At 41.1% G+C, this 18,399-nt stretch overlaps 2 protein-coding genes across 9 annotated transcripts in view; one reads left to right on the forward strand and one right to left on the reverse strand.

Moving 5' to 3' along the window:
* The window catches only part of C15H7orf50 (chromosome 15 C7orf50 homolog), a 129,567-nt gene that overhangs the window by 59,880 nt on the left and 51,288 nt on the right, over positions 1–18,399 (forward strand). The window contains exon 1 of one of the 7 annotated variants that reach the window (XM_066977477.1): positions 755–1,098. The exons of 4 other annotated variants lie outside the window; for them this stretch is intronic. In XM_066977477.1, coding sequence (XP_066833578.1) covers positions 1,024–1,098 — 75 coding nt within the window. In that variant the 5' untranslated portion in view covers positions 755–1,023. Of the gene's footprint in view, positions 1–754; positions 1,099–10,148; positions 10,171–17,651; positions 18,035–18,399 lie in introns of those variants that run through there. 2 more of the 7 variants (XM_066977482.1, XM_066977476.1) reach the window with 2 other exon arrangements.
* GPR146 (G protein-coupled receptor 146) overlaps positions 1–18,399 on the reverse strand; it is a 51,523-nt gene that overhangs the window by 20,802 nt on the left and 12,322 nt on the right. The window contains exon 2 of one of the 2 annotated variants that reach the window (XM_013177127.3): positions 8,144–8,185. The gene's annotated coding sequence lies outside the window, so the exon portion shown is untranslated. Of the gene's footprint in view, positions 1–8,133; positions 8,186–18,399 lie in introns of both variants that reach the window. The other variant, XM_013177126.3, reaches the window with a different exon arrangement.

The raw sequence follows: 18,399 nt of genomic DNA on the forward strand, positions 1-18,399 counted from the left end.
CCAAACGTGCTCCTGACCTCTCCCTGCCTGCAGGCTTTCAGATGTTCTTTCTTCTGCAGACCTCAGGTGCTTGGGAAGGGGAAAGGGCTTTCACCCTCTGGGTATTTTGTGAAGACCACAGGACAGGCTGCAGGTACCCCAGATCACTTCCCGGCACAGGACAAAAGGGAGAGGAGATGATTAAGCAAAGAACAAGTCAAGGGCCTTACTGTCTTCCTTGATAAATGCTACGGTGAAGTCTCCCCACCCTTTAACCCTTTTAAAGGTCTTAGATTTAACGCAGCAAGTTTGTATGCTTGAGACTCTGGTCAGCTAGCAGGATTTCATAGCCCGTTGACCATGAAGTACTCCCTCCGCACTTCTAAAATCTACTTGGTTGAACATTACCTCTTGAAGCTTTGCAGATTTGGGGGGAAAGTCTTGCACAGAAATCTTTTAAGGTGAGGCTCCAGGGGTCAAGGAACTCTTTCTTTTAAAGGATATTAAAAAAGAAAAAAAAGTAATGTGCCTCAAACATAAGAAATTGAGCTGAAAATCATTTCCTCTAGTTATTTATTTTAATATTGCCACTTTGATCTGCGTGGATTTGAAAATACAATTTATTAATAAATCTCTCCCCCAACAGGTATTTTGATAGTATAAATCTATTGTATTTGCTGTTAATAGCAAACTTTAAAGGGAAGAAAAAAAAAACAGAGGAAGAATGCAACAAAAATGTTGACCTCAATGAATAAAAATTGGACTGTTTGTACCATGAGAAAATGAGATAATTATGGCTATAAATTCCTTTGCTCAAAGAATGAAAATAAACAACATACACGCTATGTGGAAACAGGAGAGAGCCATTGCATTAGGACAGATTCCCTGTAATCTTTTCTCCATGGTAATTCTTAATAATGCGGGGATGTTTTTTTAGTTAAGGACTAAAACTGTTGAGAATGTTCCTGGAGTTTGGCAGCTTTGCAAGATGAAAAGGCCTGGCTTACAAACATTCCCGCCCAGGAACATATTTGGGAGCCAATAATGTGGTGTTTGGACACTACTACTACGAGGCGCATTAGATGCATTTCTTACTGCTGCGTTACAGCCATCTGGCAGGTAAGGGCTCTGTTTGTCTGCTGACAAGCGAAGACTTTTTAGAAAGTCTAACTTGGAGCCATTCCACATAAAATTTACTTGAAGGCTTATTCTTCTTTTGGAAAAAAAAAAAAGGTGATAAAAAACACATGTTAAAACAAAGGGTTAAACCATCAGTTACGTACAGCACAACAGCACCACAAGCTATTTAGGGCCATTGTGGAGCTTGACTATTTCTAGATTGAAAATGAATTTTTGTTTTAAGTGATAGCTAAATGGTTTTCTCTGACACAGATTGTTTGTGTTACACAAACCATATCAGATCTGTCTATAAAGCTTAGCATTTTCTCTAGAGTGTCTGAAATCCTACTACAAAGAGTACTTGTACCTTAGTCTGACACCCAGTAGGAATAAAAGGCTGACATAACATACTACTAACTTGTTACAATTAATTGCATGTTTCTGCACTTAAGTGTGAAGGGTGGAAAGTATTGCTTTAAAGACTACCTACAAAACTGGTGAATGAGCAGCCACTTCAAACAGAAACGTCCAAAAGAGCAACAGAAGGGAAGCTGCTTTTGAATTCCCTCAGTTCCTCCTGGCAGCCCCGAGCTTACAAAGCAAAAGAAGCAAGAAATGGTGCTTTTCTGTTCTGTTAGTTACACAGCCAGCTCCCAGCAGATAAACCTGGAGGTGGAGCAGCCGTATGAGGTTCCTTTTGATAACCTGTGCCTGACATAGATGCCGAAAGAGTCTTACCTAACTTTCATGGTTTTCCCTTCCTGGCTAAGGGAGGTTCCTCATGCCATCTCTAGACAAGAAACAGATACAATTCTGGAGCCAGTTGTAGCTCTCAGTTGCACTGGCACATACTTGAGATTGAAGCCTTTGCAGTTAATTCAGATTTGTGCCTTACAGCTGAAGCAGCAGGATGGATCTTGGCTTCTAACCGCTTTTTATTTTTCGGATTTCTCTATATACAGCATTGCTGTAGTTAATACTAAAGAAGTAGAGCAAAGCACGTGAAAATGGAAATCCGATTTTTACAAGAGTGCTCAGTGATTTCTTCAGGATAAGTTGAAGCTCCCACAGTAGTGCTTTCACGCTAATCGTCCTACGCTTTTTGAGCCTTGCCTTTGCAGCCATGCCCTAGGTTCCTTTGACCAGCATTCCAGCTGCATGCAGCATGTACTTTGTTGCTGCAGATGACAGCTCCAGCCGGTTGCCTTCATTCATTCTGGTAATTGTGCTCTGCCCCTGTCCTTCTTAGCCACCCGCTGCGCTGTACACCCTGCACTGACCCAGTCATCTGCCCGATTGCTGTCTGTCCGCATCGCTCTTTACTTCCCACAGCTCTACCAATGGCTTTGTCTTGGCTTTGGGAATTCATTTTGTGATTTACTAGTTCCAAGTGTCCCAAATTCTGGAAGTGCACGTGCACTTTCATTGTCTTCAGGCGTCAGCGGTAAATGGTCAGGGTGATCATTTAAAACAGGGTTAGGAGGCAATTCTGAGGATAGCTATTCCTGATGATACAGTAAGTAAAAAGGATCAAGTGAGTGAATTTGTCATTTCTAACCATTTTTTACACTTAACATTACATGAAATTAGACCTGGAAAGGAGGGACTTGCAATAGGTATGAAATTCTAAAATGTCATCTGTGTCCAGCTTCTACGAAACCTTATCATCACTGATTGCCACTGTAAGAATTAAAAGTCAGCTCATGTAGTCCACAGCAGCAAATATTGTCAGACAATGTATAATGGAAATTTGTAAGAGCTAATATTTAATGTCCTTAAATGAGAAGCATCCAGGATAACTCCTGAAATCACTTCACTTGAGTTCAGTATATATTAACAAAAAAATATTAAGGTTAATACAAAGGTATTTTCACCAGATGACTTTAAATTAATCTTAGGATTGCCTTAAAAAAAAGAAAAGAAAAGAACCTTCGAGTAGGGGGTAACAGGGCATTCTTCATATTGCTATTTATCACTCATGGCAATGTAATGTATGGCATTGAAAGAAAAGTAAGTCAGAAATAATTCCATTTCCATCCCTAAACCTCTGGTTATTTGAATACCGAATGCTTTTAAATGATTTGTTTCAGGCCTTTATAGTACAAATTCACTTTTGATAGTTAGATACCTACAAAGAGGCAGAACAAAACCCCACTGAAGTTAGTAGGTCTCGTGGGGCCTGGGGTTCTCTCTCACAGAGCTGTTCACAGTGCTTTTCTTTATTGTTGAAGTGTTGTAGAATGTCGTGTCCAACTAAATACATGCTGTTCTGTATATGAAAGGCAAGAAGTACCAAACTTCAAACCATCAGACAAAGTGGTTTTCCTTTGTTTTGTTTAGGGAGATCTCTTTGATTATGCTTGTATTTAAAGTGCACTGCTAGGTAATCATAGAACATACATCTGTTTAAACCAAATTCAGAGTATCATGAAGTGACACCTGCTTAAGTTTTTAATTAAAGTGACTTAATCTCTAGCGATCTCTACATACATAGGCAGAAAGTAGCTGTGCTTAATGTGTACTTTGAACTGCCATTCATTTAGAAATCAAAGATTTGTAAATGAAACACGGTATGCTAGACATGATGATATTGGACTGGAATCCCTTCTTGTTGGCATAGCCTATTTTTTCTGATGCTGCCAGCCCCCGGGAATACATTCTCATTAAAATTATGTATAGAAGCAAACATAAAAAGAAGGTTATCTTAAAAAATAAATAAGTGCATCACCCATATATAGAACATTTTAAAATATGCGAATATATATAGTTGTGCGTATAATGGAGAATTGCGCCTGCCTTTTGTGAGCAGTGTTCTGCCATTAAACAATTGCACTGTCTAACGAGCTACTATTTTGAAATGTGACTATAAGAACAGTCATGTATTTCTTTTTACCATTTTCTAAATTTCAAGTCTCTGGCAGAGTAGGTCAGGTAACTGAATGCTATTTAATGGTAATCCTTGCTCTACATTGGGTAGGGTCATTAACAGGCTCTCTTTAACTCGGTCATCTCTCCGTATTGGCAGCGGCAGCACTTGGCCTTCACTTTCCTTTCCCTGCTAAAAAGGCAGGGGAAAGCTCCAGCTCCTTTTTGTGGAAGTCGTGGGAGGTGTCATTTCCTCTAACAGGACTCTGATCTTTTCCTTGCTGCTGACTCTGTTGGAAGGCTCTGCAGAGGGAATACTGTTTGTGTGCCCTACAGAAAGGGATCTGTTTTCCGTATTTTTCCCAACTGTGTGAATTTTGCTGGGTTAATATGTCTTAATGACTGATCTTAGTTTAGTTGATATTCTTTAACGTTCATATTCTCTTTCTCTCAGCTTTTCACCTACAAAAGTCCCCTGATATTCTTGAAACAAATGTACAGACAGTCCTCTTTTGGCAGCTGGTCATGGTAAATGGCAGTAAGTGATAGTGAACGTAGATTTGGAATGGCAGAAGGAAAAAGAAGCACAGGCTGTTCAGTTTTTGCAGATCCATAGTTTGTTATCCCTACCTACTGGTGACACCCATGGTGATTTCCGGTGTAATCCTATGTCTGACCACACCGCTGCTGTCCTCACGATGGAATTTGATGTTTGGGAACCGTAACCTCACTGCCTGGCAGAAGTCTCCTAGTCACGATTTTTCTTTGCGAAATGAACACCGTCTCCTCTGTCAGGAAGGGTGACTGAAACTTCATAAGGGAAAGATGAACAAAGCCCTTAATTTGTGAGAGGAAGGAAACTGCACTGTAACAATGCCGAAATGAGGGGGCAGATCTCGGCCGGCAGCAGGGAGGAGTTCGTGGCAAGCAGGAGGTGTAAACCTCTGTGCCGATAAATTCAAAGCAATAAATTACGAAGAAGATGCAGATGCTGGAAAGGGTTCTGGGGTGGCTGGGGAGTGGGGGCGTGCGGGGGGAGCCCATCTTGCACGACTTTGCATGTAACCCTGCTGGCACGCTCGCCTTGTCCATGTTACAGATGTGTGGAGGTAAATTACTAACGAAGATGTGTGCAGATCAACCCAGAAGGGAGGTGAACGTTTCTTGATAACATTGTGTTCTCAAACATCAGCTCTGAAACACTCAAGACATTTGCTTTTGATTTTCCTTTGACCACCTGCAGAGCTCACCAAACTAGTTTTGGGTGAGAGGAACAAGACTGCGCAAGGAGCTTTGGCTTCATTTAAATGTGGGTAGTCGTGCTGTTAGGATGGAGATTTAAATACTGAAATGCTAGGTGTTTGGCTTCTTTTCTTTCCTTTTTTTTTTTTTTTTTTTTTAGAAACTCTCTCCTTCCCTTGTACTATGGTTTGTTTGTATTGCTACCTTTACAGTATTGACTAGTATCTATACGAACTGCACTCAGGGAAAGGTGCTGGGATTTAAAAAAATAAAGTGTTAAAACTGTGACACACAGGTATTTCACTGTGAAGTTTACTGACGGCTGTTGCCATTGCACGTCCAAAACTCATAAAGTACAACTTTATTTGCCCTTTTTTTGTTGTCTCAGCTTTGCTTCAAAAAGCTACAGTCATCGCTGGATGATTTCAATCAAAAAACAGGGAGTCAGAGGTTAAATGCTATCCACAGCATTTATCTATGATTGTTTTAAAAATTTGTTGCACCACAGTACTGTCAAAGTAGTATGTCTGTGAGTATAATAGGTAGCAGAAAAAAATAATATATATGGTCTGAATAAATCCAGGACGCATTCTTTTTGTGGTATTTAAAATATTAACTAATTTTTGATGGGACTGAATTGCTCATACAATAGTTCAAGTTGGAAGGGGCTTGAGAAAGTCATCTGTCCAAAATGCTGCACAAAGCAGGGCAGATAGGAGATCAAACTAGATCTTCAAAACCTCTGAGGACAAAGACAGTGTGATGTCTGGGCAACCTCTTCCAATGCTTGATTGTCATAATGGTTAAAGAAATACAATAAATTCCCTCATATATTGGAATCTCTCTCTTCTTCAAATTTTGCCCATTGTCTTTTTTCATCCCACCATGCACTGCAGTAAAGAGCCCGAATCTATGTGCACAGTAAGCCTCCTGCAGGTGCACAATGGTTGTGGCTTAGGTCTACCCAAAACTTTCTCTTTTTCAGGTGGAGCAAGCCCAGTTCCCTCAGCCTCTGACCACAGGGCTGCAAGTGTTCTGCCCACAGCTGTCCTCGTGGCCCTCTGTTCAACTGCTTTCAGTTTATCAAAAGCTTTTGGGAGGATGGGTGCGCAAATCTATACAAAGAAATATCATTTTGGTCTTTATGCAAAAAAGATCTTTGTGTAAATCTGTTATGTGGAGGCTTTGGGAGGTTTTCATGTTTCTGTGATTATTTTAAAAATTTGTTGCACCACGGTATTGTCATAGCAGTATGTCTGTGATTATAATAGGTAGCAGAAAAAAAAATCTGACCAATGAGCTCAAACTTTTTTAGCTGTGGCTTGTGGGTATGTAACTTAGAGGAGCACTTTCTGGGCCAACTCTAGGTTTTGGGGTAACAGACATTATAATAACAATAACAACAATAATGGCCCCTAAAAAGATGGGATACATACATTCAATGAGTTTATGATTGTCCTTCAGTGAAGAATTTAGACTAGAAGCTTGTCTTGCTATAGCCGATATCTTACTCAGTACATCCCTTCTGTCTTTACACATGAAGTAGACTCCAAGATTAGTGTGGTTGAGTATATTGGAAGTAATAGAAAACAGACACAGAAAAATTGTTGCATGTTTTAAAAAAAAATCATAAAATGAAAGAGGAAGTGCATCATTTATTATAACACCATGTAGACTAATGAAAAACATACTGCAGGCTGGAAATTTGTTAAGAGCTGAACTCCAAAAGTTTCCATTCCCAAAAATGCCTTGGGGCCTCCGGCTGTAGGCTTGTGGCTAAAGAGGCCCTATGGTAAACTGACATAAAAAATAACTACTCCATAAACATTCAGCTCCTGTTTCACAATAGTTGGAAATAAGTTTTAAAGAAGTGTTCCCAACTGATACTGACTACACTTTATCAAAGTAGAAGAAAGTCAGGCAGTGCGTTTATGACTAGAATGTCAAATTGGGAATGTAACACTGGGGAGATGAGTATTAGGCACAAAAATGTTATGCTCATTGTACAGAGGAGAAAACGAAAAAGATGAAGTGATTTGCCAAGAGCAAGAGCAGCAGTCAGCACTGGCAGAGCTGGTGTTAGCTAGCATTAAAGAATTCCTGACTCTTGTCCTTTGCTCGTTAACTAGAGCAGGGCGGACAGCACACCTACAACACGCTGCTGCGAGCAGGTCACCAGCCTGTGCCCAAGCACGTTCTTCAGGCTGTGTGCGAGCACACCCACGTGCCCTCAGAGGAATGGTGTTGGTCCCTTAGAGAAGGCTGAATTTGGTGCCTCTTTTCTTTTAATCTGTTTGGCTTTCTTAAAGGTATGTTTCTCCTGCAGAGTTAGCCCACGCTGATTCACTAGGTGTTAGCTTTGCCTTTCTCCTCCCTGGCCAGCCTTTGTCAGTGCATGAAAATCTTTACCACTGACCGTGGGGCTTCAGGCAGTTCTAGCTGACATGATGGCCTGCTGGTAGAGGTTGTGAGGAGAGCATTACAGCCCCGATTCCTTCCTCGCAGGGGTCGGCAAGCAGTTTGCAGAGATGATGTCAATTAAATCCTGCAAGCGTTCCTCCAATCTGTTTCTGCAGTTTGTGTAGGTCACAGAGGTTCTCCTGCTTGGCAAGGAGTCCTCAAGTGCCTTAGGATCATGGGATGCGTCCATGAAGTCCAAATTTCACAAGGCTATAAAGATGTTGTAAACTGGAGGCACCTTCATCTGAGCCTACATAAATTGCCAGTTTGTGAGCTTTGGGGAAGAGGTTGATCTGGGAGTCAATACAGACTGCCTTCGTTAACTCTTCCATGAGCACTTAGTAGGTTTTCTAGTACATTTTCACAGAAATAAATACCAGGTCCAGAAATCCCAATGTTGGTAAATATTTTCACTGTTGTACATTGATAAAAGAAACATACAAAAATAGTCACACTGTATTGCTATACCTGTACTTACGTGATGTGCAGCACAGAAGAACGTCAGTCGAAGATGGAGCCACTGGAAGAAAAAAAGAAGAAAGAAAAGGTAAACCAATTGCTCATAGTTGGTTCAAAGAAATGAAAAGTAAATTTCATCAATTCTGTTAAATACATTTCATTTTGTGTGTTGTTTCACTGTAGTATGCCTTATATATCATTTACAACATGCAATATTTTCATGCAGTGATTAGAAAATCCAGAATGTAATTATTTACAATGTTTGGTATTGAATTGCTTCATGATTGATTACTGACTCAATGACTGTAGCTGAAAGGTTGATAGGAGAGTTACTGTATCATAGTGATGTTGGTGTTGATGGCTTTATTTACATTTTTGAGGTGAATTGAGGTTCTTGAATAAAAGCTGTGGATTGAATTAAAAATAGAAACTCACAGCTTCCTTCTCCTCATTGAAAACGTCACGCGTGCTGGGTTAAAACTGAAATGGAACAGGCCCGATGTGAAATATTTGGCATGTAATAAGATACTATGACAAATGTCAGTTTGGTTTGTTATTGTAAAACACAGTGGTTTTGGCATACTGTGTTACGCTAATTCACTTTGGTTACTGAGGATATATCTGCTCCTTTGCACACTGTGGGAGAAAATACGGAAAAGGTGAATATTTTAGTAAATTATAAAAACAAAGGTATAGTATGTGTGACCACTAAGAACTTGTAACCAGTATTTCAGATCTAAGTTATCTAAAGGAGAGGAATGAAGTAAAGCACTAATTTCCATATTTCTTGCAGTTAAAATTAAAGAGTTTTAAGTCTTTTTGCTTGGATAAGTGATTGAACAGTAATACTTGGAGAGAAGATAACTTTAAGAATAGATTGTCACTATAGTAAAAAAGGTGTGTTTTCCCCTAAAAAGAAAGATTAACTTTGAGGTTACTCGATTATGACTGAAGTTTGAGGGAAACAGAGTACTTCATTTGTGAAAAAAAAAATTGTTTAAGATAGCAGCCTGTGCCAGTTTATTCTTTTTATATTGAGGTTTTATTGAAAGGTCAGTAAAGGTCTGTGAAAGATCTCATCTCCTACTGGTTTGCATTTCCCACTGGTGCCGCTGGTCTCTGTGATGGGTGGCGCGATGGGAGCCGCCAGCGGCCCGGCCCGGCCCGGTCTCTGTCCTGTTCCTCACATCTTGTGGCAAGCGTTGGAGGGCCCAAGAAAAGTACGTGGTGCAATCAATATTTGGTTGCAATTTTAGTTTCACAATCTGATGAGGAATAGTAAATAGAAGCACTAATTGCTATTATTACGTGGCCTTGAACTTGAGAGAGCGATTTCCATGTGTGTGCCATGGCTTGTGTGAGTGATGTGTCACGCAGCTGGAAATCACCTCCCTGGCTCGAGCAGTCCTAAGACATGCTGGAGTGGCTGGCTCTTTGGTCTCCAGCTCTGGCTGGCCTCTCATCCCACCGCAGAAACAAATGTCCGCTAATTCATGTGAAGAAACAACAGATTTGCTGTTTATAAATTCATACAGATTGAAGTTGCGTTGCAGGTGCTGTTAAGACAGCTGCCCCGAGCTTCACAGCACAGAACACATGTAGGAAGCTCTTTTTCTCTGTTCGTTAGCAGGGCAGGAGGATGTGAGCAGTGCCGGCTGATAGGCCTCGCTGCTGAAGCGTGGCACAGCTGCCGCACGCTCTGGAGCCCCTCAGTGTCCCGCAGCGACCTCCAGCCCGCCGGGCCGGGCCACTGGGGCTGGCGCCTCCTGACTAACACGGCCCTTCAGTGCCTCTGCTGTGGCCTCACATCCAGGTATTTGTGGATGTGATGGAATCAGACACGTGAATTGTCATCGAATTCAGCCGGCTAAGCTGCACAAACAAACTTATTTATATCCATGGCGAGCTGCAATGCTGAGATCGGCATTCAGAGGACCACTGCCGTGTGCTCACGCGGGTTCGTAGGGGTGGGTTGGAGAAAGGTTTTGTCCGTCCCAGTCACCAAGGAGAAGCTTTGCTTCTGCTGACCGAATTGGATTCACAAGGGTAACGTGTGTTTCATTGCCTCCCTCCGTGGTGACTCAGTAGCTCTTCCTAGACTGATCTGTTTTTCTTGCATTCTGATCCTTGTTGCTGAAGTACATTTTCTTTTAAGTAGTAAACTAAGTTTCAGGAATGATTAAATCGCAACATGAATCATAACTGAAATGCTGAGCTATGCATACTGCTCTTCACATCTATAAGCCAGCAGGGATGAATAACAAGTTTTGTAGCGACAGACTTACAGCGGGTCTGCAGTTCTGCTGGGAGGTGAACCCACTGCTTTATGTGTCTTTTGATGTAGGCAGCTCCAAGGGAATAAACAGCTGGTTAGTCAGTTTGCAGAGAACTTGCAGCGTGACTGAATGCACAGTTGTTCTAGATAGCTTAAAGAATGTAATACCTTTTCAAATGTCATATGTCATGCAGCCTATAATTTTATTCATGAGGCCCGAGTTGTGTATTCCAAGAAAAATCATATATTTTTTATTTAAATTCTATTTAATTCTGAGTCACAACATAAAATTTTGCAGTGCTGTAATTAACAGTAATGAAAGATAAGGAGCAGCAGCTGTATAGCTAATGAAGGAGTTAATTTCAACATGTATTTTAGACCATTAAGTGCTATAAAGCAAAAAGCCTTGTGTTGCCAGCACAAAGCCAAGGAAGGCAGTTAACCACCGCTCCCCCCGCCAGGCCAGCAGAGCTGGGGATGCCGTACAGCTTAGGCTTCGCTAGAACTGATTCATTAGCTAAGGCAGTAGCATGCAGAAGAAATGTGAAAGAATATATAAATCATTGCTACTGTTTGTCTTATCCCAAGGAAAAATTTCTTTCTTATTCTGCCTATGTGAATATCATTTTTTTTTATAAAAATGTTTCTCTCCTTTCAGGTTGGAGTATATTTTATAAACTGATTTAACAGTTTAGTTCAGGTCTTTGTTCTGTCTGTCAAGACTCTCCAGAGGCTGAAATCTGCAGGCCATCCAATACATCATTGTTCACATTGTACTTCTTTTTAACAAGTCTGAAACGTTTTCCTTGTGTGGTTTCGCAACCCCCTTTTTTTTTTTTCCAAACAGCATGAGCCCTATCACTAGATCAAATTTAGAATTCACTGCTTCCAACAATTGTCTAATGGATCCACATGTTTACACAGCATGACATTGGCATCCAGATAGTGCTGTCAAAGTCTCCAGGCTGTACTACTGTCTCATGCTTCCTCCCTTCTCTTAAAAAAAAAAAAAAAAAAAAAAGAAAAAAAAGAGAGAAAAAGAAGCTACAGTTACAGTTAATGTGGTACTCCGGAAGCAGTGAACAGTGCTTTTACTTCAGCCACTAATATTGCTCCCAAAATTTAGAAAACAAACCTTTTTTTGATCTGCTATGTATGAAAATGTCAACTCTCAGGTATTTTATCAGCACTTATTGTATCAATCTCAAAATGCTATTGAATGGGAGACCGGAAAATAACTTTTCCAGACTTGTTCCTTTTTTTCTGTCCTGAGTTTCCCAGGCTGAATGACAGCTTTTATCTGTGTATGCCACTGCTACCAGCACGAGCGCTTGGGGCTTTCTGAAGCTCCCAGCTACTTCTCCCTGCCGCTGTGTCTTTGTGTCGATACGCGTTTCTGTAGCCTGATGGTGAACAAATTACCGAACTGATCTGTCTGCAAACTAACCTACCAGCCGGCAGCCTCAGTCACTGGGCGTTTGTGTGGCATGAGAGGACCTTTTGTAATTAACTTGCCTGTGTGTTTTGCACAGTGCTTAATTCCTGTTCTGTGTGATCGGATGTAAATAAATCAGTAGCAATTACTTGGCAGCAACTTTCTGCAATCAGTTGCTTTGAAGAAACTTAGTCCATGGTAGCATTAAGCAAAGGAAGGGGGGTTTGGCTAGGACACCAGAACCTTTCTTTTTTTAATGCTCTCATGGGATCTTTCACTTCCACACAAGCAACTGCTTGAACTGGCCGAGTGGTCTTGATTTAACACTGCTGTACGAATACTGCTTGTCCCAGCTGCAGGGTATCATAACCTCTATTTCCTTAGCTTAGATTTGAAATCTGGAGCCATATGATTCAGATGAACCATGACTGCCCTCTCTTTAACTTGATGGATTTGTTTTGAAAATACCATTGTTCGGTCCAGGTTTTAGCTCCTAAGCAAATTAAGCTGATTTGCACTGGTAAGTGGGGAATACTTACCAGCTTGATTTTAAAAAAAAAAAAAAAAAAGCAAGAAAAGCTGAAGCAATTTTTAACTCATCAGTGCCAATGAAAATACATCACTAGCATAAACTTTAAAAAAAAGTTTTTAAAATTAAAAATGATAGATAGTCCCAAAAGTAGCTGTAGCTCTGATGTAAAAAAATACTTCTTCCAAGAGCAATTAGATGCTATGCAGCGAGCTCACAAAAATGTTGCTGCAGACAGGTTTCAGAAGGAAGGCTGATGAGCAGAACTGGGTTAGCTTTGCATTCAAAATTTGATTTTATGTGGGCTCCTGTTCTTGTGAAGCTTAGATACAAGCTCTTGGATTTGAAGTAAAGCCAACTGGATTTGTAAAGATGCTTATCGTATTCCCTGGCCCTGTTCAAATCACCAGAAAATATTAAGGCTGACAAGCCTAACTTGATATGCGTCTCAATATTTTTATGCTAGATTACAGTATACATAGAAAAAAGAAGTCTCTACCACAGCTGCAGCCTGTTTAAAAAGAAAAATGAAAAAAAAAAAACCATGGGCCTTTTATTAAAAATTAATATATAGCAGAGAAAGTGGAAAATCACCTAATTGCCCATGGGGGTTTACATATGTACCACATGACCAAAGGTCAATCTAAATTGCCACGATTTCGTACTAGGAGTTTGTAATCACTTGTTATATAAATGAAGATTTCTTCACAGGCTTTAGTTGGTAGAAATATTTTATAATTAAGCTTATAAACTTCATAATCTAATTATGTTCTTTAACTTTTTATCACTGCTGGTTGGTAGTGGTGTTTTGTGAATTTCCTTTTTTATTTATTCATAAATGCTCAGAGAGACTATACAGAAACTTGAGGGCTGGGATGCTTTCCCAAATATAGTTCAGAGGTGTCGGTCAATCACTGAGCTGCTCCTGCTGTCTGAAATAGAAGTGGCCCCAGCAGCACCTGCCAGGACAGCATGTACAGGGTGCTAAGTTTGGCTGATCAGGATTTCTGTTCGATAGCGTGCAGGCAGGTCGCTCGTAGGGTGTCTGCAGAGTTGCTTCTAACTGTTAACGTGTATCTTACAGGATGGAAGAGTATTGAGGGAATTGCATTCAGATACTGAAGATGACCTTACAATTAAGATGCAATTTTACTCGCTTGATTTAGACAATTCTGCTTGCTGCCCACCTGCGCGGACTGAGCGAGGTTTTTCTTCCCTTCTTGTCCCCCTCTCTCCCAGGGTAATGCACTATACAGGTTCTGAGTTTGGTGTAAGACAGTGGAACTATTCCAGATTTTAAAGCTGTTTTTGGTGTCTGATGGTAGTGCTACAGAGCAGGGACGTTTGCAGAGTGCATAGCAGCAGTAACATGGCCAGCTGGAGCAGTTTCTTGCGCTTTACCGTCAATTCCCTTCTGACTGTGGTTATTCCAAATTACTTATACACCAAAAGACGTAGCCCATCCCATTTTATATTTTATGTAATGTCCCAACCTCGTAGGCTGCTCTGATTTCATTTATATTCACAGACACGTGCCCACAAAGCTTCCACTTAGCACGTCCCCGTAAGTCAGACCTGCACGGGCAGCTAGGAGCATGCTTGCTCTAGCCCCTAGCGCTGTGGCAGCCTGTGCTGGTGGGCGGAATGGCACAGCATCCTTGCTGGCCAAGCAGCCCCCCAAAAGGAGCACATGTGCCTCCTGGCTCGCTCTCTGACATGAACGTCTGCGTTTTCTTGCCAAGCAGCTGGCCCATGCGAACGCGACCATCTCCCAGCACGCTGCAGCTGGGACGTCTGCAGTGCCTCCCCTCGCAGAGCATGCCAGGTGGTGCAGGTGGTGCTCAGCTAACCTGGTACTGGGTCACACAGCGACACAACGGCAGGAGAGAGATGTCTTTGTGCCTTTTACTGGTAGTTAGCATTGCTAGAAGTAAGGATGGCCGGAGGGAGGCAGAAGAAAGGGTGGTGAGTGCTGTAGTGCTCCTGAATGGGGAAGCTGGAGGTGGGCTGAATGTTGTTGTTACAACAGAAGAGAATGGGATTTCACAATGAGAAGGAAGTGGAGTGCCATGGCATTGCTACATCAGTTTCCAGTGGCCCACCCATTTGTTTTGACATAAATACTTATGCTAAAGCTATGTAGGCTAGACACATACCTTCAGACCTGTGGTATTTAGGTTTCATTATTACTCTTTGAAGGTTGAGCTTGATGTTTTAGTATTTTGTTTGGAGACTTAAACATTTAGGTTTTTTAATTCTGCCCTTCTAGCCATTTCCCTGATTTACCTTGCAGAGTAAATATGCTTTCATTCGGTTTTCCAGACTTCTCTCCTTTCTTTGCTTTTGGCTTAATTTTGAGATATGACATTCAAACCACAGTTAGAGGTAAGTGCCTCTTTGAGAGAGAAATAAAAAACAGCTAAGGAGTTCAGAAGCAACAGCTTATTTTTCAGTATGCTGCAAGTCCGCTGACACAGGTCCTGCCAAAGGCACCAACTTTGACAGCAGCAGCACTTAGGAGAGTGTGCTCGGGGTTTCTGGCAATGCTCACAAGCCACTTAGAAAAAACACGCGTATCACTTGTGGCAGGCGCTCCATAGCTTGGAAAGCACTGCTGCAGACCAGTTTATAAAGAATTTTTTTGTCTTTGTACCTCTCAGAGTTATCCATTTTCATTTCATCTACAGTGAGCCCAGTTTCCTCGGTGTTGATATTTAGGATCTTAACATCAAATCTGTAATTAATACAGCTACATTTAGAAACTATGACATTTGCAGTGTTTAAAGCAGCAGCTCATTGTGTTACACAGTGCGGCATTTAGCACGTTTTAAATATTCTCCGCTTGTGCATGTACAGATTTTTATAGTTGAATTAAGAATTTATAATATGCTGGGTCTCATATTCCAGGTCTGTTTGTTTCTAAAGCTGTGCACAGAACTCAGCCTAGGCCATAAACTTCTGTAGATGAAATGAAGGCTGATTAGAATTTTAATACTAAGGAAGGAAATGGTCTTGGGCAGTGCACTACAGAGCAGAAGAGGCCTTCTGTTAATACACAAGAGTATTACTGTTTTCTTGAACTTTGCCTTCCTATCCAATTACTGCTTGTGCCTAGAAATCATAACTCTGGTGCCTCCCATTTGATAATGTTGAATGTAATCCTCATGCTAGTTTACCTCATTTCCAGTAGTAAATATCATCTTGATTATACAACCGTTAGATAATATACTCCTAAAATTGAATTATAGGCAGTACTACATGGTTTTGTTGATAAACAAAGCGAAGGCACGATGGTATATCTAGTTGGCCCAGTTCTGTCTGTTTAAATTAAATGAAATCAAGGCTTTTCTTGTGAAATGCTTTTCTTGTGACTAACTTACTGCATATTCCACTCTTCGTGACACAAACAAAGCCTTCAGGGTTGCAAATGATTTTTCAGAGTCAAACAAAGTACCAGGAATCTGTGTAGTGCGGTTTCGTCGCACGCACTGCAGCGACAGCGCCGCGCTGGCAGCATCTAGCGAGCTCGCCGAGGAGCAGGTGCAGGCAGCGCCATCAGCAGCATGAGCCATCAGAGCAGGTAGGAGCCAGCGTCCGTGCCCTGCTGCCTGGACTGGGCTGAGTGCTTCGTGCTTCTCTGGATCTGCGGTACTCAGCCCTCGCTGCACATGCTTGTTGCACATTTATGGCAGGATGCTCTTACCAGAGTGCAGAATCCCATTCTGGTATTATCACATGAAAATCGATTCTGATCCCTCAGTATTTTGGAGTGTATTATTAGCGTGGTACAACTAATCATTTTCATACAAGGGGAATGAAAATCGTGCCCTTGTTTAGATGCTGCATGTGTATTTATAGGACTATAATGCCCAAATACGGTGGTGAAACTTGGCTGCTTCTCCTGCTGGTTTCTGTGGTTTTGTTTCATTGTCCAGAAAAAGTGACAACATTCTCAGCTCTGTGGCATCCATCAACATGATTCATGTCATGTCCACTTTTGGCAGAAATAGAGAGATGTATATTGTTTGCTTATTCCTTTAAGTTTTATAGTTTTTTATCTTTCTTTAAGGATTTTTGTTTGCAGTTCTCACACCATTAAAACATCACAGTAGGGACAGTCTGAAACATTTATCCCACTCAAAAGACATCAGCGGTTTATGTACAATCTGTTATGCAAGTAGCTTTACTTTAGATTTTTTCCCTTTTTTCTTTGATCACTTGTGTAACATTTTTTGAAATGCGTGTCTGATGTTGATTCCTTTTTGTGTTCTATTAGGTGCATTTGATTTTGCATCTGAAAGGATTGAATATTAAATGTCCTTTTCATATATGTGTATTGACAGCATTTTAGTTTTCTTCTTTCAGACAGAGCAGGGCAATTCCTAGGATTTAGGATCCTAGATTCCTAGGATCTTTTTGAGAAAGTCTTGGAAAACTATATTAGCAAAGCCAAAAAAGACCCCCCAGATGTATTTTTATGTTTTTTAATGATTTTTATACTGTAAATTAGAGCAGAAGGAACAAGCTATATCAGAGATAATTCTGGAAATGAAAAAATAAAATTATTTTGTTATCTCATCCATTTGTAAGAATGGTACAGATAAACTCTTGACTTTCTTAGCACTTTCTTTTCCCCTGCATTAACCTACCAGTGTTTCAGTAACGGGGAATATATGAGTTCATGGAGACTTGGTGTAATGAATCCCTAGCTAAGAAGGAGAATTGTAGTCAAAGATTTTTCCCCTCTCTTACAGTAGAGAAATAAATGCTAATGTTTCCTTTATTTTCTGGGCTTCCAGACTGGAACAGTGTTTGATAAGCTGACTCCCAGGGTGAAAGTGCCCTTCAGAGATGCTCACTGTAGAGCATACCTGCTCTTTGGTTTCGTTTGTTGCAGTTTATAGGCACAGCACAGCAAGGTTAGTTTTGGTATCTGCATTAGACATACCATTTCAGTAACGTTCCTGTTAAACAAAGGCTTATGTAGTGATTCAGACTGAGCATGCAGATGATTCTACAGCTCTAGAGAGGCTCGTTTCTTTCTAGTCCCATATGTTATCTTTAATCAGGAAGTAAGGAGGAAAGCATTTGAACTGAGAAGCTTTTGGAAATAGCATGAGCAAATATAGAAGCTCAGACCTTAGTAGACAGTTTTACAGACTGCAAGGGAGGATCTGATTGTGGTTTTGCCTGCAAACGTTTTTAATCTGTTGACTTTGTTTTTAATTACTCACAACTGTGAGTGATTTTATGTCAGTCATGTGAGTTGTATAAGCATTTGAAACTGAATTATCATGACAAGCTTTCCCAACATGTATTTCTTCTCTCTTCTCAATTCACTTCTCTCAAAAGCTGGGAAGAAAGGAGCCCTGCTCTTGAGTTCCTGGCGAGATGTTTCTTCCTTCATTAGACAAAACCAGAAAGCCTATCCCAGTGATCCTACTGACATCTCTTACCAAAAGCTTCTCAAATGATCCAGGCATCGTTCAAAATGCTAGCATGAATCCAGCCTATCACAAGATACTCAGCAGTACTGCTCTTAGCAAAAGACACCAAGAGGCCCTATGCCATGTCACATACCAGTGTTCCCAGTGCTAACCCTGGAGAACTTCCCTCCCTCAGTGGTACCTGCCCTGATGGGCATGGCGCAACCACCTGCAGAACCAACCAGGTGCGTGTGGGTAGACCTGAGAGCACTGAACTGATTTGTAGCTTTGTCAAAGCTGTCTCCATCTAGGAGTCTGCAGAACAACTTGTTGGAGCTCAGCTTACACCTTCACCCATCATTTCTTCCTGCAGGACGATGCTGTGTCCAACACTTGCTCTGGCAAAGCCATCTGAGCTTTACTGTAATAGTTCTAATTAGATGTTTCTACAAGATCACTGCTTGAGAGTCACCACAAGACAAACATTCTGTGAGCAATTATCCCAAGAAGTTGTTAATTAATGTGGAACAACTACAGCTTTTGAAAATGTATTGTCTGTACAGATACCATAAGTCCACTTTCCTCCCCACTTGCTCGTGGAGCCCCTTGT

Source organism: Anser cygnoides, chromosome 15 (genome assembly GCF_040182565.1).
Source record: "Anser cygnoides isolate HZ-2024a breed goose chromosome 15, Taihu_goose_T2T_genome, whole genome shotgun sequence".
NCBI lineage: Eukaryota > Metazoa > Chordata > Aves > Anseriformes > Anatidae > Anser > Anser cygnoides.